The sequence below is a fragment of the Lipophrys pholis genome, assembly GCF_963383615.2.
Source record: "Lipophrys pholis genome assembly, chromosome: 6".
Lineage (NCBI taxonomy): Eukaryota > Metazoa > Chordata > Actinopteri > Blenniiformes > Blenniidae > Lipophrys > Lipophrys pholis.
The window spans coordinates 28,863,884-28,887,765 of record NC_137629.1 but is presented as its reverse complement, the minus strand read 5'-3'; the positions used below and the strand labels follow the sequence as shown (position 1 = coordinate 28,887,765).

General features: G+C 41.0%; 3 protein-coding genes across 3 annotated transcripts in view; 2 read left to right on the top strand and 1 right to left on the bottom strand.

Annotated features, from left to right (window-relative positions):
• dlg3 (discs, large homolog 3) overlaps positions 1–2,344 on the top strand; it is an 87,893-nt gene extending 85,549 nt beyond the window's left edge. The window contains exon 24 of the mRNA XM_080465599.1: positions 724–2,344. Coding sequence (XP_080321725.1) covers positions 724–830 — 107 coding nt within the window. The 3' untranslated portion in view covers positions 831–2,344. The remainder of the gene's footprint in view (positions 1–723) is intronic.
• Positions 2,345–4,211: 1,867 nt separating this feature from the next.
• tex11 (testis expressed 11) lies at positions 4,212–14,016 on the bottom strand (the record flags this gene model as incomplete). The annotated part of the gene is given in 30 exon segments (XM_080466212.1): positions 4,212–4,283; positions 4,992–5,159; positions 5,709–5,829; positions 5,932–6,040; positions 6,143–6,292; positions 6,603–6,675; positions 6,876–6,989; positions 7,286–7,356; positions 7,457–7,534; positions 7,623–7,663; positions 7,748–7,801; positions 8,280–8,365; positions 8,873–8,997; positions 9,126–9,228; positions 9,339–9,476; positions 9,635–9,720; positions 9,811–9,962; positions 10,086–10,164; positions 10,937–11,018; positions 11,108–11,203; positions 11,282–11,339; positions 11,416–11,501; positions 11,615–11,695; positions 11,923–12,090; positions 12,093–12,135; positions 12,137–12,231; positions 12,313–12,392; positions 12,504–12,588; positions 12,829–12,941; positions 13,989–14,016. Coding segments are annotated over 30 exon segments (2,835 nt in total).
• A 3,341-nt stretch (positions 14,017–17,357) lies between these two features.
• The window catches only part of kdrl (kinase insert domain receptor like), a 39,581-nt gene continuing 33,056 nt past the window's right edge, over positions 17,358–23,882 (top strand). The window contains exon 1 of the mRNA XM_080465407.1: positions 17,358–17,943. Coding sequence (XP_080321533.1) covers positions 17,880–17,943 — 64 coding nt within the window. The 5' untranslated portion in view covers positions 17,358–17,879. The remainder of the gene's footprint in view (positions 17,944–23,882) is intronic.

Genomic DNA, 23,882 nt, shown 5'->3' with positions numbered 1-23,882 from the left:
CGTTAATGTTTTCATTGTGATTTTCCACCCCACAGGCCAGAATAGGCCTTCGTGGGAGGCTGGTGTGTGACCTGTGGGTCGTATGTTTGACGCCACTGGTTTAAAAACTACAGGGATAATAAATATCAATATTAAATACCAGCCTCATAATAATACAAACTGAGTCGACTGCATGACATTGGAAAATATTACTGAGGAAGCATTACAGTAACTAGCACAACACTGAATCACAGATGTATCAGTGAAAGCTGCCCAAGTTAATGCCAGGGAATTAGCATTAGCTCTAAAGCCATACTCTTGAGAGGGAATCTGTGAAAACATTGTGAATGCTGCAGAGAGCTTGTGCTCCGTTTGCCAACATTAATCTGAAGAGAGACACTGGCAGGCGTGATTTCAGATCGGTCAGCAGGTTTCACAAACGTCAAGTAATGTATTTTCTTTTTGAATTTTGTTCAAGGCAAAAAATGGGCAACGAGATGTTTTATTGTTTAAAAAAAAAAAAAAAAAGGAATTTTAAAATAGGACTTGTTTTTCTCTTTGTGCTGTTTGCATCTGAAATAAAAACCAATCATCCATTTTTCCTTGGGTTTGTCTAAATAGCCAAAGTTTGTGATTTGCAAACAGTTGTCAGATTTATTATGAATAACCATCATCATCATCATCATCATCAAATAAATGTTTCAAGCAGTCCTCTCATCAATGTGTCTGTTTGTCTGCCTGCAGCTATTGTACAGGGCGACTCACTAGAGGAGATCTACAACAAAATCAAGCTAATCATCGAGGAGCAGTCCGGGCCCTACATCTGGATCCCGTCCTCGGAGAAGCTCTGAGCTCCCTGCCGTCCGCTCTGCGTCGCCGCAGACCCCCTCCCTCCTGCTCCCCAGAGACCCCGCCCACGCCCAAATAGCCCCCTCCCCCTCTCACCTCCTTTTTGCAGATATGTTTCATATCAAGTTTTAGTGTCATCATTATGTTACTCTCTAAATGAAAAAGAAGTCTTATCACCATTACTGTGACTGTGCACACCCCTGCATGAGTTTCTCAACAAATCCATTCAAGACTGGAAATGCCATTCCAAAGGAATTTGTCAAACGAAAACAAAAAGGGAAAACAAATAAATCCTTTTTTTGTGAACTGGGACTGACTGAAGATCAGAATGTTTCGCAGAAAATCTGGAGAGAGGAGTTGGGATTCCAAAAGAAGTTGCAGGGGAACCGAGGCAAATCATTACCAAGTTGGAACACTTTGTAAATGTTCATCAAATCACATTTAAACAAGACCGATGACATGAGAAGTTGAAAACCAATTAAGGGTTTGATTTGTTGTTTTTTTTTTGTTTTTTTTTTGTTGAGGTTTTTTTTTTGTTATTTTCTGAAAAGACTGGATGAAATGGAGCCCTGCTGATGGTACTGTTGGAAAATGATCTCTCTTGTTTATAATGACTGAGGAAATTGGTGGAGGAGCCTACAAACTGGTGATCTATTTATCACAAACCAGCTTGCTGTTTGGTGGCCTGCCAGTTGTCTGTGCTGCAGCCGAGAAAGACATCTCGGGAGGCCGATCAAGAGGATGGAACGCGTTGTGAATCTCTACATTTATATTCTAAAAATCACAAAGGTTATTAAGAAAATCCTACTGAGATTTTACTACATATTAAAAGAAACTACACATTTTACACTTCACTAGAATTGTCCATTTGGAGGGCTGTTAGATTCATTTATTTTATTTTTTTTCTTGTGTTTTTTTTTTTTTTTTTTTCTTTCTTTCTTTTTCTCGCTTGTGGTTTTTCGCTGCTCTGTAAAAGGACGGGGGTAGAGAAGTGTAACTGGGCTCTCTGCAAAACACCAAACTGCCTTACATCAAATACAAATTCTGTTTTGTGACTACCTGTTGTCTGTGAGCGAGGCTGCACACAGCCGACGGGGAAAAGACGAGTTGAGCGCTCGTCATTAACCCCGCTGTGTCTGTGTCCTCCGACTGTCCAGGAGCCTGACTTGAGTGCAGATTTAAAAAGTTTCTCCCCTGTATCTCAGCTTTTTGTTGTCGTTGTTGTTGTTTTCTTCCTCTGATTTGGCCATCGGATTACAATTTGGACAGCCAGAGCCTCCCAACTCATGTTGCGCAGCAGACTACCCTATTACACTCTCTGCCTTCCCAGAGGATTCTCTTCTGATTGGTCACATGGTACTGTCCTATCTGCCGCCATGACGACGGCCTTAAAACGGGTAGAACAAGACAATAATTGTATTGGATGTCCTAACAATTAAAGAGTCGATATAACCTGTTTTGAATTGTCCCCCTCCCCCTACCAAAAACAACACTAAAGTCAGGTTTGAGTAAACCTACATGCTTTGTGTATCTATACATGTATGAATTCTTACCAAGTGTGTTATTGGCAGACGCTGAACCACTGTGTTGAGCTCTGTGTGTCTGGGGTGAGCTAGACGAGCTCAGGAATCTTAACGTACAGATACCATTTCACCCCCCCACCCCGACTGAAAAGCCACGCGTGAGTGCTGACGCAGAGTTCAAAGTAGTTAAAAGAAATGCGATTTCAACTGGACGCCGCCGCTATCGGGCTGTATTGTGTGTCTTCTCTTCTTTTGCGAGGCCCGGAGCTCATCAGAGGCCGTCGGTTTGGTCGACTGCTGGTCTGGAAGGAGCTGCTCCCTCCGCCTCGGACGGATCGCTCCACGCTAACGTGGGCAGGTCTGAAAGAAGGAGCGCTGCTGTGAAACCCCTCCCCCCCTCCCACCGATCCTACGAGCACTTTCCTCTTCATATTTTTGGTTTTTAAAGATCGCAAATGGATTTTTTGTTTTTGTTTTTTTTTCTCCCTCAGAGAGCCAGACCCAACAAGAAGTGTAAACCTTGACCTCTGGGTCCCCCCCCCCCCCCCCCCCTCCCCGCTCTCTCCCACCCACAGAGCACCTGTACCTGCAGGCATTTTCTGAACAGGTGTGCCCACCTGTCGGCACCACTGCTAAACCAGCTGTCATTACCTGTGTCAAAACCAGAGTTCAGGGAATAACCGAAGGGAACAGAGCCATTTATAAACTGCTTGCAGACTGTTTCAAAGGGTGTGGTAGCTGTACAATGTAAATATGCCCCCAGCAGATCCCCTCACCTGTGCTTCATGCATGTGTGAATCAAACTGGGACAAACATGTTTTATAGACCACAAATGTCAGGTAAGTAAAGTTTGAGCTACTCTTGAGATATAATTTCCATACAAATATGTGCTGTATTGTTGGTATTTCTCTTCAAATGCCTATTGGAACACTTAACTAGTCAGTTGGGAATTCACTTCCCTCAAGTAGGGCCTGTCTACATGTGATTTCTTGTGGAACGTGTCTGGGTGTATAGATTTAAAAAAAATATATATATATATATTGTAAAATAAAAGTGATGCAGGCAGAAACCTACACAATATCACAGAAAAACCAGGAGCGTTGATCAATACATTATTAGAAGTTTAGAATTGGTCCTCTCTGGTGTTAGGTTGAAATACAGCTGACTGTTAACAATGTGTGTGGTATTCATACCTCAGTCAGCCATGTCAAAGCCCAAAGAACTTGATTTCATTTAAACTCTTTCCATTGAGGTCGTGGTAACGAGATTGGAACCAGAATGCCTCCGTGTGTGTATAATTGATGAGGGTCTATGTTCTGATGAGAGAAATGACAACATATATGCTTTTATTTTTGGGGGTGGGGGTCGGGATGGGGCGGGGGTCAGGGTTCTTGTTTGTACTTTTGGGTGATGATATGTTTCTGTTCTAGCACATCAGTGCAGTAAGTGCTTGCAAACATGAACCCTTTGATTGTACAGTAGTTTCCTTCCTGTCACTGCAGGTGGTACAGCCTATCAGGACACTCGGCCTCATGGTCTTCCCTGTCCTAGTCATGAGGGAACACAGTCCTGCAACTTTTGTTTGGGTTTTATTTTGGGACTTGACAAGAGTTTATTTGTTTGGAAATAAAATATGTGACTCAGTTATGATTTTTGATGTGCTTATTCTGCTTTAAGATCCTCAACAGTTTTCCGAATGATAGATTTAATCTAATTACACACATTTAATTATAATTTTTTTTTTTGCATTTATTGAAGGAAAATAAGAGGTTATGGAACACTTCCTCACAACATTCAAGAACCCTAAAGCATCAAAATGCCATCGGAACACAAAACGCTTAACAGCTGACCTTTCTTTGTCTATTCTTCCAGGATGAGTTTCTTCTTGGCTTTGTCCAATCTGTCCAGGATTTCACAGTAGAGTGTGGACATCTGAGGAAACACAAGAATCACTGAATCACTCAAGCTAATTGATATAGTGTTAATGGGAACTTTAAAAAAAACAACCTTTGAAACGTCTTCCTTTGTTTTGTGAGACGCCTGAATGTCCTGAGTGGAGAGGAAGTTGTCCTGGAGTCCTTCAAGCTTCTCTTCTATAATGTGCAATATAACACTGCTTCTATCATTTTTGCCTTTTCATTCATATGTTTGAGTTTTTGTTGACCTGGGACAATGAAATAATGAAATGGTCATAATGTCACACTATTTATTTTTTAATCAAAGTGAAGAAAGACACTGCAAATTTCTTTTAGAGAAGATCCCTTTTTAGAAAAACCAGCATACACACAATGTAAGGTTGCAGTAGTTCACACTCGTTCTCCATAGTGAGAAGGTCCTCAGTTTGAGTCTGGGAGTGTTGGAGGGCCTTCTGTGTGCAGCTTGCATGTTTTCCCTGTGCATATGTGGGTGGGTTTCTGGTTACTACAGTACATGTGTTTCAGGCTGATTGATGACTGAAAAGTTGGTCGGTGTGTGAGGGTCTGTTTTGGGTTGTATCCTGCTGTCACTTATAATCAGATGACGTCTGCTTAAAGTTGGACTAAGCAGTCTAGAAGATGGATGGATAAAGTCCTCAATGACGACACAAGCAGGAGGGTTCAGGCTCTTCTCCTGCTGCAACCACTTGAATTTGTCTCCTACCTGCGTCTCGTAGCTCTCCTGCAGAGATCCCAGGTGGCGGATGAAGCTCATGGCAAGCCCACACCACTTCTCTGCTTCGTTGTACTGATCCAGGTTGTACAGCAGGATGCCCAGGTTCCAAGCGCGAGTCAGCAGCCACAGGGTCTCCATCTCTGGGATGTCGTCCGGCTGCAGAGGACGGCAGGAAGACGCTCAAAAGAGGCCCTTTTTAATGGGGGCCACCTGGATGACTCACTTGACATTTTTAAACTTTCGTCAAATCCTGTCCGTTTGTGTGTTAACCATTGCTGATGCCTAAAAGGAGACCAAACTGGTTTCATTCACATTCACACACTTTAATCTTGTCCCTTCACTTTGATCCAAAGAATTTCACAGCTTTCAAGTAATAACTCAATATGAAAGGGGAAATATGCCTCACTCCCTCTAAAGCAGCCTAATGGCTCAATAATTTCATGTCTCTTTCAGAGCTGCAGCTCACCGGCAGTGTGATGACTTGTACATCGCATTAACATTCAAATTGGCAGGAAGGGGTGGTGAATGGAAGCATCTGCTAATTGAAGTGCGGCTGAAAGCCCATTGATAAAAAAGACGCTTCCAGAACAGCAGGCAGGCATGGAGTGGAAAAGAGGGGGTTAATTATATAGCAGGGAGCCGGTCTGTTGGAGGGAAAAGGAGGTGTAGCCGAGGGATGTGGCTGTGTGATTGGTGCTGACTCACTGCGGCGCGGATGATAGACAGGGCCTCCTCGTAGTAGTCCCACACCTCCTCCAGCACATGGGCCTCCACCTCTGTCACACCGCTGGGGAGGGACAGCTTGATCAGGCTGTGAATGCACTTGCTACGTTGGGAACACATAAGAGAGCCGCACAATTACCATTTCGCACCACTTCAACAAGGCTGGGACAATAGATGAAATGCAGAGGGGAGATGAAGGGTATGCCTGCAGTGGACGAGGTCAGCCTGGGGTTGTTTCTTGAGCAGAGAGAGTGTGACCCTCAGGGCCTTCTTAGACAGCAGAGGGAGGTGGGCTGGAGGCTGCATGGCCAAGGCTGCATATGGGTAAGAAAGATAAAAGCATCCCGTAAAACATTAAACAGTACATATTAGCATGTTTATTTCTTAAATCTAATGCGTTTTCTTTTCCTTCTTACCTGCCATGGTCTCTAATACTTTGATTTCAACTTTTTCACACTCCAGGACAGATTCCAGGAGGGTCTCCACCTTAGAGTCGTTCAGTTTAGCACGAGCCTCAAATTCATACAGCAGCAGGAGTGTCTCTGTCGGGTCCATCGGGAAGCTTCCTGTGGATGTATAACATGCCCAGCTCAATTTTGATTCATGAAGGACTGATTTCTAGATCGGGTGGTAGAGTAGACAAAATTGTCTATATGTGTATCTATAAAAATATCAAATATATGTAAAATAGGTAAAAGGAAGTACTGAACTTGAAAAAAATGTGTTTACTTCATGGAAAACTAGTGCAGCAGATATTGACAAAAGAAATGTTGATTCAGAGCTGCAACAGTGCCATCAGTGTTTGTTTCTGTTCACGTTTATGCTTCTACCTTCCACTGAGTTTTCTTATCCAACATTTAAATGTAGTTACTCTACCCGAAGCCTTCAGGGTTTTCCAGATCTCCAAACAGATCTGAATATACTCCAGGGTCTGAGTGAGGTCCTCTGTCTGTGAAAAGACCCAAAGCATCCTGGATTCATCATCGCCACCTAGTGGTCAGTTCAATGTCAAAGCCAGATTAAAATGAAACGCAGATGCCAACACCAATAATGTGGTTAGTCACCTCTTCTGTCCATTATTCTTGGTAAATTTCCATCCATGTGAATGAGACTGTGCTAAATGTCAGAGATATGCAGTGGGAGGCACACCTGGCTGGAGTGAGGAGACTTCCTATAGAGATGCAAAGAGGCCGCCACAGCCATCAGCAGGCTCGTCTTCTGGCCCATGAGCAGAGTGCGATCAGGAGGGCACAGCTGAGAGAGCTACGAATGTAAAACAGAGGAACCGAGAGATTTATTTTCAATGGCTCAGTGAAGCTATATGCTTTTGAAGGCCCGTCCTAAATGAAGTTTCTCTCAAACAGACATTGAACAATGGCGGTGTCGCAGCCTAGAATCAGGACACACATACAAATTACAGAGAATGTGAAAACATTTCGGTCAGAAGTAACAGTATATGTCACTATGTGTCTGCTGCTAAAGCATCCATTGTGTTCTCCATCTGCAACTTTGTATAGACACGGAGGAATTCATACGACGGCGATAATAACGCAACTTCCCTGGTACGAGAGCACGAAGAAATCCCTCATCCTGCCGGGGCAGCTTTCACACTGCAGAGCCGAGTTCCACGCTGCAACATGGACACACAAACACAATGCAGGTGCTGCCAAGAGCCCAAACAACAGCATGCGACAGCATATTTAAGTGAAAAGATAAAAGAGTGTAATTACCGATCTTTCTGAACCAATCAGCTGCCGTTGCGCGTTGCTCGACCGTTATGCGAGACTGACGTGAAAGTATCTGTAGAACTGCAGAGATGACAAGCGGAGCGATTAGGCAATAAGACACACAGCAGTAAAGACATTCATGCACAATGCATTTGTTTCATGTACTCACCCATTTTTAAATACTTCAACAGAGCGTCGAGATTGACATTCCTGCATACAGTGAATGCAATAAAAGTGAAGACGCTATGGATTGCCAGCACTATTCATTTCCAGGTATTTTTGCCTTTCTCTCACCTCAGCTCGTCGCTGGATTCCTCAATAGTGGAGAGCACGAGCCGAACCAAACACCTGTACAAATATGAAAGGAAACTCGAGATGACCTCCTTTTTTTCACCTACTAACTGTATGATACAGAGACACACTTTCAGTGAAGAAGTAAGGGAATATAGGTCAGTGGATCACAAGAGGTGTGTGGAAAACCAACAGACACACCATGATCCGCTAGACGCCTCAACTAAATCCAACCGTCTAATGTGTGAGACACTACCTCAACACAAGAACACCAAACAATGAGGAAACACTAAGTGCAGTTAAATTCAGCCTATATGGTGAAACAAGTGTTAATACTACTCAACTCTATCTCACAAACTCTACATTTTTTCTTAATTCTTGAAATACGCACAAAAAAGTAAGCATCTAAAAGTGTTTCATATCTCCCTACTCTTGATTTCAACCCTTTAATGTCAGAGATTATTTGGTAATGAGAGAATCTGATTATTTTCATTAGAAAATTGTGTATTTCGGTGATAATCCAGTTGCCACAGACCTCAGAGCAGTCAGAATGTGATCTTCATCTTGGGAGTTTTCACACAAGCTCTCCAAGGCTTTAACTGCAGTTTCTTGCTGTTCACTCTGTCACAGAAGAACAAACATTGTCATTAATTCCTCCTGAGGAAGAATACTGCCACTAACTGAGGCTGGTTATTTATGTTTGCTGGTTGAAGTTTGCAAAGGGAACAATGTCACTGTGAAAACTGAACTTCATTTATGTGTTTACTCCATTATTTTCAGCCGTGCTTCTTGTTGACCTGCTGCCCTGCTTGTTTCAGACGTACATCTATGTTATGTTTGCAACATAACTGATTCATTATAATACTGTGCAGTCATATGAAACGCCAAGCATTCATACAGCCAATTGCTGGAACTAAGATGGGAAACACTGGTCTCCTCTTATTTATATGTCCATGAATAATAGGTCTGTAACAGTAGTGCTCTGTTCCTAATCTTTAGGCCTATCTCAGAGGAGCTTATTTTAAAGACAGGAAATGACCAAATGTACTGTTATTATCCCATTCATCTTGAAACTGAAGCGCAATTTTTCCAAACGATAAGATGAATAAGTCCAGTGAAGAATTCTACCTGTAAAGCGATCTGAGCGGCCAGGCTGAGGAGTTTGGAGGCAGCATTCTCAGAGGTCAGCAGCCTGTCCTCGCTGGTTACCGGATTCTTGGACAGACGTCCCACTGCATTCACTGCCTCTATAGCTGACGCAGGAAAGGAGTGTCAACATAACCGAGAACATACTGAAAATATCTGTAATGGAGCTGCAACAATGTGAAAGGACGTGACTTCTTTTGTGAAGTCGTCACACAACCATTAGGTTGGAAGTTACCCTTTTCTACGTTGTTCTCTTGCACGGCGATCCTGTAAACACTGAAGTGAGTGAAAATGTTGTCCGGATCGCATCTCTCTGCTTCTCTGATTGCTTCTTTGGCCTGAAAACACAAGTTTTGAACGTATATGCAAATATTATTCAAGAAAAAGTGCCCAGTGAATTCTGAGAGGAAACACCGACTGATTGTTGTTGTGGACGGAGTTGCAGTACCTTTTCAAGTTGACCAAGTTGGAGTAAACATGAAGCCCTGTTTCTCTGAAGCTTGCCTAAGTTGGGCTCCATCTGGCCGGCTTTAAAGAAACTCAAAGAGTAGTTAAACCACTGAAGAGCTTCAGAATAGGTTTGGGCCTGAAAAGAAACAAAAACATGGATTGAAGAACTGAACCCCCTCTGACCTGATATTCATGGAAACCACAGCAAACCCACATTGATACAAAAATCCGGTGTGTACGAATACACATGCGTAATAGATCTTGTCAAATTAAGCCAAGTTGTGTCTGGGATACCTCAAAGTGTTTCGATGCTTTGTCCCACAGAATGACGTGTAAATTACTGAGGGCCTTAGGAGTCAGCTGTTTTCCCGTATAGTGACCTGTGAGTGTAAAAATAGGAGCGCTGCTTTACTGGGTTTTTTTTTTTCTCTTACTGCATGTAATACATAAAATACTGCCAAAATAACTACCTGAGATGATATCCTCTATCTTCTGTTTGCCCAGCAGCTCCTTGCCTCTCTGAAGCAGCAACTCAATGTGAAAGACAAGAGCAGCTCCCAGGTCAGGGGACGACTCCAAGTGCTGACACACACGTTTCAAATGCTCTAATGCCAGCTCCTCTCTGGAAATATCATATCACAACAGACATCTTTTCAGAAGATGGACGATCTGAATCTGAACACTGCTCAGCATTCCCACAAACAGAGACCAAAAAAGAGGCCGATGAGATGATTTTTTTTTTAACCTGTTTCCAGACATCAGCAGCTTCACCACGCTCAGAGATTCATCAAGGGAAACGTTACATTGCAGCATCTCATTAAGTCCTGGGAAGACATTTTATTCACAGATGTAATTTGAACACTTCTCAAGTCACACATGAAGAAACAATGACTCTGTCCAGGGTCGACATAAAAGTTTGCATTCGCACCTGTAGTAGGGTTCTCTTGTCAAATAAGGAAAAAATAAATAGTATTTAAATCCAGTTCACACTGTAATCACTGGTGTTTTTAAAATAGACTGACGGTGTAAAAATCAAATGGTCCATAATGGAAATTACATTAAAGAGCTTTTAATATTGTCAACAACAAAGTTTGCTGTTGGCCAAGATGCAATGGTGGAATGACTGCAGTGGGACTTGTACAAACTGAGAACTGACCATGAGCTTATAAAACATATAAAGAAATTAAAATTGCAGCAGATGTTCCTCTGTTGCACCTATTGTCACAGGAAGGAGATTGTAGTTCTGATGCCTTTAAGATCTTTGACACCCCTGATGTAACTTTTGCTGACACTGATTGTCAAGCTGTGGTACACATAACACCAGTGGTATGCAAGGTCCCTCTAGCGGTGCAGACGAGTAGTGTTTTTCTTTTTTTTATATATCAAACCTCCTTGTAGCACAAAACTGAGAATAAAGCTAATAAATTTGGAAATTCACATTGGAAATATTAATTACCTTAATTTCCTGATAAAAAGTCATTATTTTCAAAGTTTTAGCTTGTTGTGTTCATGCAAGAATACTTGTAACAGATGTATTAGTAATTAGTAAAATCAAATTCCACATAAATGAAGTAGTAAGGTGTGGTATGAGCTCACCTGCTCTGATCTGACTGTCTGGGGAATCACATCTCAGAAGGATTTTGATCTTTAGGTACAGTCCAGATGTACTCAAACATTCCTGTCAAAAGGTACAGTGGATCAATGTTCAGGGCAAACTCATGAAATCAAACACAATCAGTATGTAATTAACAACATGAAATGTCCCACCCTGTTGGCCAAGCTGACAGCATCAAGAGCTTTCTCCTGAAACTTCTGACAGTCCCACTTGAAATAAACGGTGGCCAGGAGCCGCAGGATATTAGCCTGTGGAGAGAGCGTATTTTAAAACCTACAGACCACTTTTAACATCACATTGTACTGAATATTGTAGTGAACTGTTACCAGGACTTCAGATCCAGGGGCGTACTTCATGTTCATTTTCCCAATCTCATAGCTCTGGCTGAAAAAGAAGACGTTACTGCTTCTCACTGCTTCGATTCCCTACACATTCTGCAGGGATTAAATCATATGTTTACCTCAGCCAAAAAGCACTGTCCTCAAATTGTCTCAGGTTGTAAGTCTCTACTCCAAAGTTGTAGCACAAGAGGGAGATGTAAGCCGTCTGTGTTGAGAAAGTCTATTCACAGTTCCATCCTCCACAATTTAAACAACAATATGCACTACAAAAACATCAATATAAAGTGTTAGTTTACTATTAACAGAGTGATTATTTACATCTTTTGGGAGACGGAGCAACATATCCTTGCAGCGCTGCATGCAGACCACAGCCTCTTGGTTATTACCTTGACTTATGGCCTGCAAACAGGAACCAAGTAGAACAACCTTGTGAATATCAGCAAACAATCTAATACTCCCAATTAGCTGTGAGAGATTTCCCCTGCTTATTGTTTCTCGGTTCACATTTTAGCTGTCTCACGCTTCACACTGCAAGTCTGTCAGAATAGCACTCCCCATGCTGCCAAATATCACAAGAACAAATATTCACTTCGAAGGTGTTGAACGTCACATGTGCCACGGCTCACCGACTCTGCCTGGCATGAGAGGATTCGAAGCAGATCCTTCTCCACGTCCCCCTTAGATGTAAGGATGTCAGCGACTCCATCGCCTCTGGATGTTAGCAGGCTATAGAGGCTTTCCAGACTCTGGCGATATTTCATGTTTAGTAATGTGTAAAGAAACCCTATTTCAGTTCACTACATCTGACAACATCCAAGCTCCCTATCTCAGTTCTCGAGGTCGTCTATCTTTACCTTGACAGCAAGTCTTAAGAAATGATCTGCCATCTGGGGATTTTTGCAGTCCAGCCAGGTTCTCCCTGTTTTACTCGCCACCTGTGAAGATTAGACAGTGAAAATGAAGCCCTGTCCTCCTTGAACTGTTGAGTATTTCCAGAAGCTTGGAGCACAACTTGCCAGGATCTGCTTGCGGATGGCGCCCTCTGTTGGATGGTCAAGCTCACAGCAGTACAGCAGACTGCATGACACATGGCGAACTGCATGATGGGTAAAAACTTTGCGATGAGATGCTTCACATTGTGTGACGTCAGAAGATAAGTCAGTAGCGGAGACACAGTCTATCTGTTTTATAAATACTAGAAGCATACCTTTGGCTTTCTGAAGTTTACTTATGACAGCACCCACCGTCTTGGTAACGGACCAGTTCCAAAGTTGGACTGCGCAGTCTTCAAGCTACAAAACCAGAAAGAACAAGGATTCTTTCAAATCAATTAAGATCACATAAAGGTGGTATAATATTTTGTTTTAAAACTCATACTGATAGGCGAATCTTTACATCTTGATTGTAGCAGTAATAATATAAAAAAAAAATGCCCCAGAACGAAAGTGGTTTATAGTTTTTGGCTTTTTTTTTTGTTTGTATTCGTTAAGTATAACAGAACATTCTCGACTAGCTCGCAGTATTTTACCCACCAGTGGATCTTGCATTTTGGGGAAAGCCTCCAAGCCAGGAACTTCAGAGAAGAGATTTTCTATTTCGTCATCATAATCTTTCAGCTGACTCTGCAGCAGGTTCTCTGTGAGACCTGCGTATGCACAAGAAGAGATGCTGACAAGACAAGAACGCAGCAACAGTATATAACTACCTAATCTCCCCAAGTGATCAGTAACATCTGACATACTCTAACATCATTTTATGGTGTCGTGTTGTTCACCATCCTGATAAAACCTTCATTTAACTATAGAAGGTGCAACAACAAACAGGTAAATCTTAATATAACCTGTAAACATACTGAATCGACAGCAACAAGCAGAGTCCTCAAAGTACACAGGGGAGCAACAACAAATATAAGTTACTTCTGTAAGTTTCCCGAAACTTTTAGTTGCCAACTTCACATCTTGTTGAAGAAAACATTAAATCATATTAAGTATAATAATGATTCGGGGTGTTTTATTGACAGGCTGTCATACATTAAAACACCAAATTAATGTTTGCTTTGTTTATCATCTATTTGTATTTACATTATTTTTTCTAAAATATACATTTATTTGACAAACAGCTCACACATCTCAAACTGCTAGACAGACTAATTAAAAGAAAAGACAGTCATATTTACACTAAATACAGTATTTAGGTAATAAAAAGAAAAAGCCATGTAAGAAATACAACTCCACATTGACAACTGAAAAGTCATGTTAATGTTTATTCCGGGATTTTACAACATTTAAGGATGATAGAAGCTGAATAAATGGATAGAAATCAAATGATTAAATGTTTTCTTTCCCTGCTGCTGATAATATTTAGTTTAAACAAGTGGCTGTAAAAACAACAGCACAACAGTGGTTGGTTAGATACCATACTTTTTCCTTGTCATTTTGTCAAGAGATAAGTAGACAATAAAAAGTTAAGTAATGTATTAAAACACACATTTTCATTCCTGAATTTGAGTAATGAGACAAACTATGGGCTAACGTTAGCATACAGGCTAGTTAGCCGCTACTGATGATTCAGCTATCGTTCTTTCTTTCTTCTTTTTTTTTAATTAACTGCAGTTTATCACAAAAAAAGGTGTTCTTGCGCAATAAAAACGCCTAATTTATAGCTAATAAAGTTAAAATGGTCAGTTTCTTACATTTCAGCTTAGAAACAAGCAGCTCCATGTCGGGATGTGGTTAGCTGAAGGATCCAGTTTGATTGACAGCTGCAAAAGCCCGGGAAAATAATTTTTTTTTTACAGTTGAGGCTTTAATTCATCGCAGTTTGAGACAATTTTACAAAAATAAAATCAAAATAGATGTTTAAAAGTTGCAGTAAAAAGGCAAATATGTAATAAAACCACGTTTGTTCTGTCTTTGTACAGTCACTTCATCATCATATCCGTCCTGTACAGTTTTATAATGTCTGGTGAGTAGTGAGGTACCATAACTGCAAGATTTCATATCAATCCTATACCAAGAAAATACAGTGTCAGTATCCCTGATAACGATCTGATACCAATACTTTTTAAGGTTCAAGGTTAATGCGTTATTAAATTGCTAAATCTGGATGAATTTTCATGCTGTTATAGGTAAACAGAAATGCTATATTTTCATAATAAAAAAGTTGTTCAAAGAACTTCTATCCATCTATCTATCTATCTATCTATCTATCTATCTATCTATCTATCTATCTATCTATCTATCTATCTATCTATCTATCTATCTATCTATCTATCTATCTATCTATCTATCTATCTATATAGCTATTTAGCTATCTAGCCATTCTTTCTTCAAATAAAACAAACACAAACACTTGTTATTACGAATGGCAATCCAGATTTAATCAAACAAAAAATGGAAAAATCCATCATAGGTAAATAACTGAGATGCAGTCTAAAAAAAACCCAAAACAAAACAATACTTTCCTTCATTAATGAGACCAAAATCCTAAAGGGAATCCAAATTCTCTCAAAAGTCTGATTAGCTTTTAATATATTTCCCTTTCTAATGATATGTTGACAACATTTGCATTATGGTTTGCTTAGTAGTTGGTCTATAATCATTTGTCCCTCTTCCCAGAATGTTTTAATTTCCCTACATTGCCAAATACAGTCAAACATGTTTTATTCAACCTTTCATCGGAGAGGCATTACGTTTAGTTTTAGTTATTTGGATGAAACCCAAATCCTCTTTAGCGTGGTGGATTCTCACATCCGATGCTTGATTGATTCATAAATCCTCTCCTTATAAATGAACTTCTTATTGCCCACCAACCTTCACTGAAAGCCAGAGGTCTGAATGGAGGCCAGAGACTGTGACTGGAGTACAGTCGTTTGAGCAATGGGGCAGATAGTCAGAGCCGCTGCACTACTCCCCTGATAAAAGACATTTCTACTGCTTCATTTGCCCAAGGAAGAGGAGAGGAAGATCACGCTGTGTGTGTAGAAGCAGTAAGTTCCCCACAGTGTGTTTTGAACACCAGCTCCTAAAATAAATCACCTTAAACCCACCCCTCTCAGCGAGCAACTTCCAGCAATTGTTCATCGGGAGACTTATCTGTTGCCCTTTTGGCCCAATGGGAATGTCTCTCGCATATTGAAGTCTGAAGTACTCCTAAAATCTAAAACAATTGTAGAATATTTCATATGCAGAAATAACATTTTCTAGCTTAGAGTTGGTTTATTGTCTTGAATATGCATATTTATTCAAGAAAGTGAGAATTGCGAGTAAGGCCACAGACTGCCAAAAATAATCCAAAATGTCATTCATTATGACACTATTACGTCTGTTTAATCTCTGTTTTCTTTTACTTGTGAGATAACCATTTAAAGCAACAAAACAAAGATACTCGTGTGACGCTATACATTGTCTTCCACATCACAAGTTTCATGTTACACTATTGGAATAGCAACAGTCACTGTATTTCAGAAATGCTGAAGGCCTTATCTCTGGACCATCACTCCAGATTTAGTCTCCCCCCCCCCCCCCCCCCAAAAAAAAAAAACCGACAGCTGTTGATTTGTGAAGTGGGTGGGAAGGTGCGGGCAGGATGTTCTTATTGACGGTACCTGCTACGACGACCTGCAGCAGCAACCAAATTGTTTCGGTGGCAAAACAGTCTGTTGCACATCCACACACTGCAGGGTACTGCTGGACAAAAGAAGATTATTTACACTGATATAAAAAGAAGCGTATCCTGTTTCTGAGGTCAGAAATAGATCCAGCAAATGTTGATTCTAAACACATGGCCAGATAGATTCAAGCCGATATCGCAAAGCATTGTTTGCATTTTATTGTTTTACCTTTCAAGACAAGATAACTGCTGGAACCTTTGACCTCGATCACACAGCGGGATGACTTTATCAAAGATAGTGTCACACACAGAGGTCAGAAAAACAAATTCATTGATTTATTAATCAAAGTAAAAATGTTGGTGTCTGAGTTGTTTAACCACTTAAACTAACATATGACAGTGTTGGACTGTTTTTGTTCACAAAGATCGCTATTGATCTCCACATAAGCATTGATTATTCCCTCAGAGATTTGCCACGCACACATCCAGACACACACATGTACAATTCACAACAAAAAGCTCATTTTAATCAGTTCCTGTTTAATTCCATTATAGTTACCAAAATAGTTCATTCAAAAAGTTGCAAAGTTTGAGTAAGCTGTATATATCGCACAACATAAGGTAAAAATAATGATCTCAATACAAGTAGATTATCTGTTGTTATTGTACAAATGTATCCAAACACTACCAAAAGATTATGAAGGTTATATCAGATTTAAAAAAAAATTTTTTTTTGAGCTGTTCAGGTTCATTTCAGTGGCTCATCCCAAGAGAGTCTCATAAACACAAATGAAAATGATAAATCGACTTAATTTACAGCACATTCTGAAGCAAAGTGCTTCACGTCATGTGAATGAGGAGTGATGGGGGTTTAACTGCCAACTTTAAGAGTGGAAGAAGACATGTTCTGCCAACTAACCCACAGTCGCCCTGAAATACTGTAAGTCTTGGTACTCCAGTTGCAGTGCATGAAGGCTACCGGGGAATCTACCCTTTTAACCCCTTAATGTATAGTTACTTTGCCCCATTTGTTGTATATCAACATTCAAAGCACATTTCTATGTTAAACAAGGAATAAAGCCTGTTTAGTAAACAAATGTATGGGAATTCACTTTTAGGGTTAAAGTTATTTAACTTATTAAAAATAAGTGATGATTTCAAATGTTGTGGGCAGTTTGTAATTTATAATAGAGTCTGAAAATTGTACTGACTTGTGATTAATTTACATATTTGTGGGGGGAATACACGTTTAAGTACAAATACCCTTCAAACATTTCTCGATTGCAGCAATGTGAGTATATGTGATTCCAATGTTGTAGATAATAACTAATAATGCCGTAAATATGCTCCTGGAGACGTGTAGTGATGTGAAGTGTCCTCCTCGGCTCTGTGACGTCGCGCTGCGTCCTTCCTGCGCGTCTCCATAAAACGTGTTTCACGCATGGACCGCGCGCAAGTGTTGCTCAGAGGCGAAACGGACAAGTTGTCCAGGGCGCGCGCGAAAGGCAGCGGCTAATTGGGCTTCCCTTTTCCTCAATTCACCGAACCCCATAGCTCTGAACCGAAATAACTTGAGCTCGGCTTTTTGATTTTACTGTCCGTTCGGTTGATTTCGGGTGGATTCGTGTCGCTGCACCTGCCCCGAGGATACAGCGGTTCATCCGCGCGCTCCGTGCGGGATCTGGAGTGGGACGATCCAGCTGCGCAGGAGGGCTCCCCCGCGGATCGCGTCATGGGATAACGGAGAAATACCTCCGTTTTTACCTTGTACACCTGAAGTCTGTGCGGATTAAGGTTTTTTTTTGTTGTTGTAGTTGTATTTTTTACTTTTTTAAAAGACAAAACGAAATTGACAAATTCCACTTGCTTTCACCTCAAACTTTTGTAAGCCATCTGGAATTTTAAAAAAAAAACAAAAAACAAAACTGCTTCATTTCCCCCTCTCGGTTTGGATTTCAAAGAAGTTGGAAAAATGTCCCCATCCGACTGTTTCAAATTGGTCGTTGTCATCTTGTGCAGTTCTTCGTTCACAATTGGTAAGAAATCATTCGTGCTTGAGCGGATCAATTTTTTACGCGCAGATGACATTTACGCACGAGCAGAAATATAACAAGGCGCAGGTTAAATGCTTGTTTTTTTTTTTAATGATTGACTGAATGCATATTGTGTTAAATAAGAACATAATCAACTGTTCACTATTTGGTATAAGAAGCAATGGAGAGGGGTTCTTTTATTTTTTGACAGTTCTAGTAGCCACCTGGTGTTTCCATGAGCTTATATTGGGTGATTTCTCAGTATAAGCGACATTTCTTTTTAGTTTATCATGCATGTTACACGTTACAGAATTAATTAAATATATTTTCACAGTGTCTGTAAAGGATGTGTTAGTTCAAATCAGGCTGTTTTTTTCGTGTGCAGTTCTCCCCTCGCCCGCTAGAGGCCGTCTTGCCCCTCCTTAACAGTGATTTTAAATCACTAAAACGTGTAAACTGTCAGTTAGATAGGTAGACTAGATTTTAATGCAACAGTAGATTTATAAAGGAAATTCGTATTTGTTGATTCTGACATGTTTCCAGAGTATTTTTGATATTTTGCAAGTCTGCAGTTTGTTATCTATTGTGATAAAGGGAAGTTTATTCCTGCAATTGTTATCTGTGAGTGAATAAGCTAAACTATTTTGGGTGGAGAAAGCATGTTTTTTTTCCCCAGACAGTACAGTCAGTGAACCATGAAGCATAAAACATGGATGCTCCTTGCACCTTGTGCCAGGTTGAGTGCTACACTGAGATACACAGCAAGGCTTCCTAACTCTTCCCAAATAAACAATCTATCCAAACAAAGGAAACACTGTGCAAGTTAAACTCCCTCCCCCTACTACACACATGCACACACACACACACACACACTCACACACACACACACACACACACACACACACACACACACACACACACACACACACACACACACACACACACACACACACACACACACACACACACACACACAGACACACGTTCAACATATGAAGCTTTTGTCCGCAATGTTTTTGAGTAGATTTCCTTCACTGTCTGCACACAAAGCGTGGGAAAGACGCACAGAGGAAGCGGATGTAGGGACAAGAGGCAGCCTGGAATTGTTCTGGCTAGTAAAGGTCACGGAAACGTGACACGCTACCTGAGCAAAGATTTCTTCCTGGAGCTCCTTGTGCTCATATTCAGCAATGTACAGCTTCATCCATCAGACAATGGCAAGGCAGAAAGTGGGTATTGTTTTTGCAGTGGGGGCACCGCCTGCTAGAGCCATTAGTTATCATTACGTGTCAGACTGTCTCAGTCCATCATGAGGCATTAGATGGCTTTAGTTGGTGGACAATATTTGTATCATGATTTTTTAATCTATATCTATATCTATATCTCTATCTCTATATGTCTATATCTATCTATCTATATATCTATATATCTATCTATCTATATCTATATCTATATCTATATCTATATATAGATATATATATATAGAGAGAGAGAGAGAGAGAGAGCGAGAGAGAGAGAGAGATAGATAGATAGATAGATAGATAGATAGATAGATAGATAGATAGATAGATAGATAGATAGATAGATATAGATATATATTTCCATTGCCTTATGACACCAGTTTAGATGAAGGTTGAAGGCTCACATTGAGACAGACTTTTTGCAGTAAGAACTCTGCAGCCCCTGCTTGGGATACAATACAGGTGATTAAGCTTATTTATTGAAGACTTTGCACACATTACATCGGAAGACTGTTCAATAAAAGGATTTCTTGTGCCGTACAGGTTATTCTGTCTGAGTAAGGCGAACATCCCCGTGGAAAAGGGAGTTGATTTACGGTAGTTGTAGATATGTTGAACATTTTCTTAGGGCACGAGCCAAATTCACTTAAGTGGAGTAAAGCTAAGTAATGATTTCAACAACTAACGTTGGAGGGTATGATTAAAACTGAAACTGAACTTCTCCTTTTTTGTCACATGTCATGGTTGAATTTCTTCTTTTATTCTGTGCTGCACAGTTGAGACAGTTCGTCTATAAGAAGGGGTTGATGTTGTGTCTAATTTGCTTTGGAGTAATTTCTTCTTTCTCGCTTGGACACTTGGGAAGAACTGTAAAATGGGAGTGATGAGCGGTCAGGCAAGTGCAGTGGGGGGGTTCATCGCTCAATGGTGGTATGTCTGACTCCATGCAGGCAACCCAAGAAAAACACATTCACACACACACATTCACACACTCACTCACCTGGATAGAAAGACTTAGCAGGAAAGTACATCAATTATTCCTTTACGTACGGATATTCAGCTTTACAAATTGCAATGTGTAGCACTTCCTATAGGATTAAATTTTTCAGCATCTGTTCCTTACAAAGAATATCCACCCTGAGCCAGCAATATATAATGCTGGAATCCTGCGTAAGATTTCAATTTCAAGGAGCTTCTGTCTGCCTACTCGTCTTAATCATACATTATGGAGCAGGAATCCTCAGGGTTTTACTATTTAGCAGTCTCATGCAGGAGACTCCTGTTTGTTGGCTCCACTCAGCTTTATATAACCACCAATGACCACCCATCATGGCCAGATGTTCCTTTATTTTGCTTTTTTAAGAGGAGTCTGGGGCACTTTGCCTCCAAATCTCCGAAGGCTAATATATGGCTAATAAAAAAAGGCACTCTCCATCGCTGTTGTCTTAACCTTGGAGTTGGCGCACTGACGAATTTTCATAAGGGCCCCGTGTGAAGAATTACTTCGTATGTACAGATGTAGCACAGTAAGAACTGTGGTAGCAACTTATTATTATGGCAGGTGGTCTAAAGTCTCCTCAAAGGTTTGATGTTATGTCAGTGTTGAGCCTTCACGTGTTTATCTCGAAAATATCCACCTGTAATTATCTTCCTGCAAACTGTAATTTGCACGAAACTCCTGCAGAGCGAGTGAGTATCCAGATATAATTCAGCACGTTGTGAAGAAAATAAATGCTATTTTAATACCCGAATCTAAAAATCTGTGGATGAATTAAGCTCTGAAGTTCCAGAATAAGTATGTATTTGAACTTCTGGGAGCTAATTTAAAAGCAGGTTTATGTTTTCATCAGCAGCAATGATTGGACTTCCAGGACTCAGAACAGGTAGTACACATGTCTGCAGCAATCTTACCGACTGCACGTCTGTGAGCTGGCTTCAGATTGGTGAAGAGTCGCTTTTGTTTCACTGGTGTCGCCATGGTTACGATCCTGAAGATGACTCACAGAGTCACTTCAAGCTCTTTTGTTTTACGATGGCTCCCTCTCCGCCCTCGTCGGGTCTTTTGTCGTCACATCAGTGCATGGAATAAAATGAGAGGGTCCAACAAGAGAATTGGAAATTGTGTTATTGTTTCTTTTGCATTTGCAATCCCAAAAAAGATCTTCGACCTCGGACTCTCCAGATAGTCATGCCGTCTTGTGTCAAGACGGGAGCCACAGGGAGATGAAACAAATCCTCTGGAAAAGCGAAGGGAGTTCCGCACATTATTCCTGGCACTTGAGGGGCTGTGACCTGTGGTTTCCTTTTTAATTCAATGACAGTACAGTCATCTGATACAGTCAGTGTTTTTTTTTTCTTTTTCTAATATTATGCAAGCTGAAACATCAGCTCTGAGCAACATGCTGGAACTATGAGGTGTTCCACAATAATGGCACCTTGCTACAGCTTTTCACTCATTCTATTTAAATCTATTTATTTGATCAAATTTCTTCTTGAGTTTCATGACGATATCACTTTAGTATCTGGTTAACCGGTCCAGGGTGTACCCCACCTTTACTGGGATCAGCTGCAGCGCCCCTCGACTTTAAGTTGGAGAAAATAGTAGAGAAGTTGGATGGATATTATTTGTTGTCATGATATGTGATGTAAGCCAAGCCAGGTCACAGCTGCACTGTTGAACTAACTATAAAAAGAGCTCAGTTTTTATTGTTTAACTCGTCTTTCAGAGTAAATATTTAAGTATTTTCTCTGCCACAAACATTTTTGGGATGGTGTTGAATAGATCCTGGAATCCGACAATGTTTGTCTTTTTTTTTTTGTTCTTTTTCCTGACTGGTAGCGAACTCACCACACATTTTTTCCAAACTCTGTGTCCTGTGCCGCTTCCTTCAATCAATGCCAAGTAAAGACAAGGGCATACAAATCCCGGTCTAAACTTAGACAACCTGGCGCCGTGTCAGTGATCTGTCCGATGCTGTGTGAGAGGCTCAAGACCCCGCCACGAGACAACTGAGAAACTGAAGCAGAAGTCAGCCTCGCTGTGGCTCTCCCTCCATCCCTCACTGCCTCACTCTGTTTGTTCCATGCCTGTCCTCTTTTTAATGGCTCCTAATGAGAACCAGCTCCAGGGCTCTTTGAACCGACACAATAAGAACACTTTCTGGCATTTTTCAGGCGATATCCTGGAGGAATGCGGCACACAGCTGTTGCGGGGGGTTAGGGGCTGTCGGGATGCTTGCGGAGGTCAGTGCTGGGCAGGTGGGAGCTTTGAGGGTGTTGGTTGTACAGAGAGAGAGACAACCATGGGATGTTTTTTTTTTCTTCTTCTTTCTTTTGCCTTTTATAAGTGTGCTGCTGGGGGCCCCTGCTGATTCATCCATCTGTGGTGCATTACTGAGAAGAATAGGGTAAAAACTGCCTCATCATAAGAGATGAGCAGCTTACCTGTTTAACACAAGGTCCTATGATGCTTTGCACTTTCTCAGTCGGTGTTACGTGCACCAGGAGACTCCTCCATTCTAATGTGTTGCGTTTGCATCAGAGAAGCAACAAGTTGACAAAATTAGCTATGACCTTGTGTTGTGTCGTGTACTTTGCAGATTTCAGCCAAGAAATGTATTTTTTTTTTTTTAAATTTGAACGTTCTCAAACAAAAAGCTCATCAAAGAGCTACGAGGAATCCAAAAACAGAATTAAACTTGAGAACTTTGCGTGTGCAAGTGTATTTCAATCAGGACAGAAAGCGGGGATTTGTATTCATATAACCAAAAGCGTGTGCCATCACAGCATGAGAGAACACGAGCCACAACCCCTTCCCCCCTGCTTAACCTTGGACAATAAAACAATGATGTTATAATATTTAGTAAGGAAGTGGATATTGAGTGCCACTGCCAGCCTTGGCAGCGTCAGCTCATTCTTAGCACAACAGCTGTTCCGAATAATAGATGAAAAACTTGGCGAATGTGTGTGAGTGAGTGTTTTTCTGTGTGTGTGTGTGTGTGTGTGTGTGTGTGTGTGTGTGTGTGTGTGTGTGTGTGTGTGTGTGTGTGTGTGTGTGTGTGTGCATGCACCCATCTGTGCTTGCAATTGTCCATGCAGGTGTGCTTGTTCGGTTTCCATATGTACAAATACAAGTATATCCATCAGCTAGCTCATACATCTCACCACATCACGCTTTTGTGTAACACAGTTGTTTTTCATGAATATGTGCTCCATATAAAGGTTCCCCTGAAGACTGTCATATTCAGAGGGTAGACTTACTCAACTGGTTTTCTGGCCACAATCAAAAGCAGTTCAGGGATTTCGGTGAAAAGGAGGAAATCGCATATATGACTGTGACACCTCCTGGACAGCAGGGAGAAGCAGTTTCCTTTGTTGATAGCTGGTGGATAAACCTTTCAACAAACAGAGGCCCCCTCTGAAACAAACATCTCCAGTTCATCTTCTCCCTTTATAATAGGTCACACAGATCATGGTCATCGGTAAATGGTTAAAAAAACAAAAACAAATGCTTAATCCAAAAAGAGGTACCCCCAATAAGGGAGGCTGAACGAGGGGAGGACACGAGTCTCTCATCAGGGGATTCACTTCTGTTATTTGTCCATTCTGACTGCTTTGACCTCTCTGGTCTATCTTCTTGTCCACCTTTTTTTTTTTTTTCTTCTGTCTTTTCTCACTTCTACCTCTTGAGAAACCTCAGTG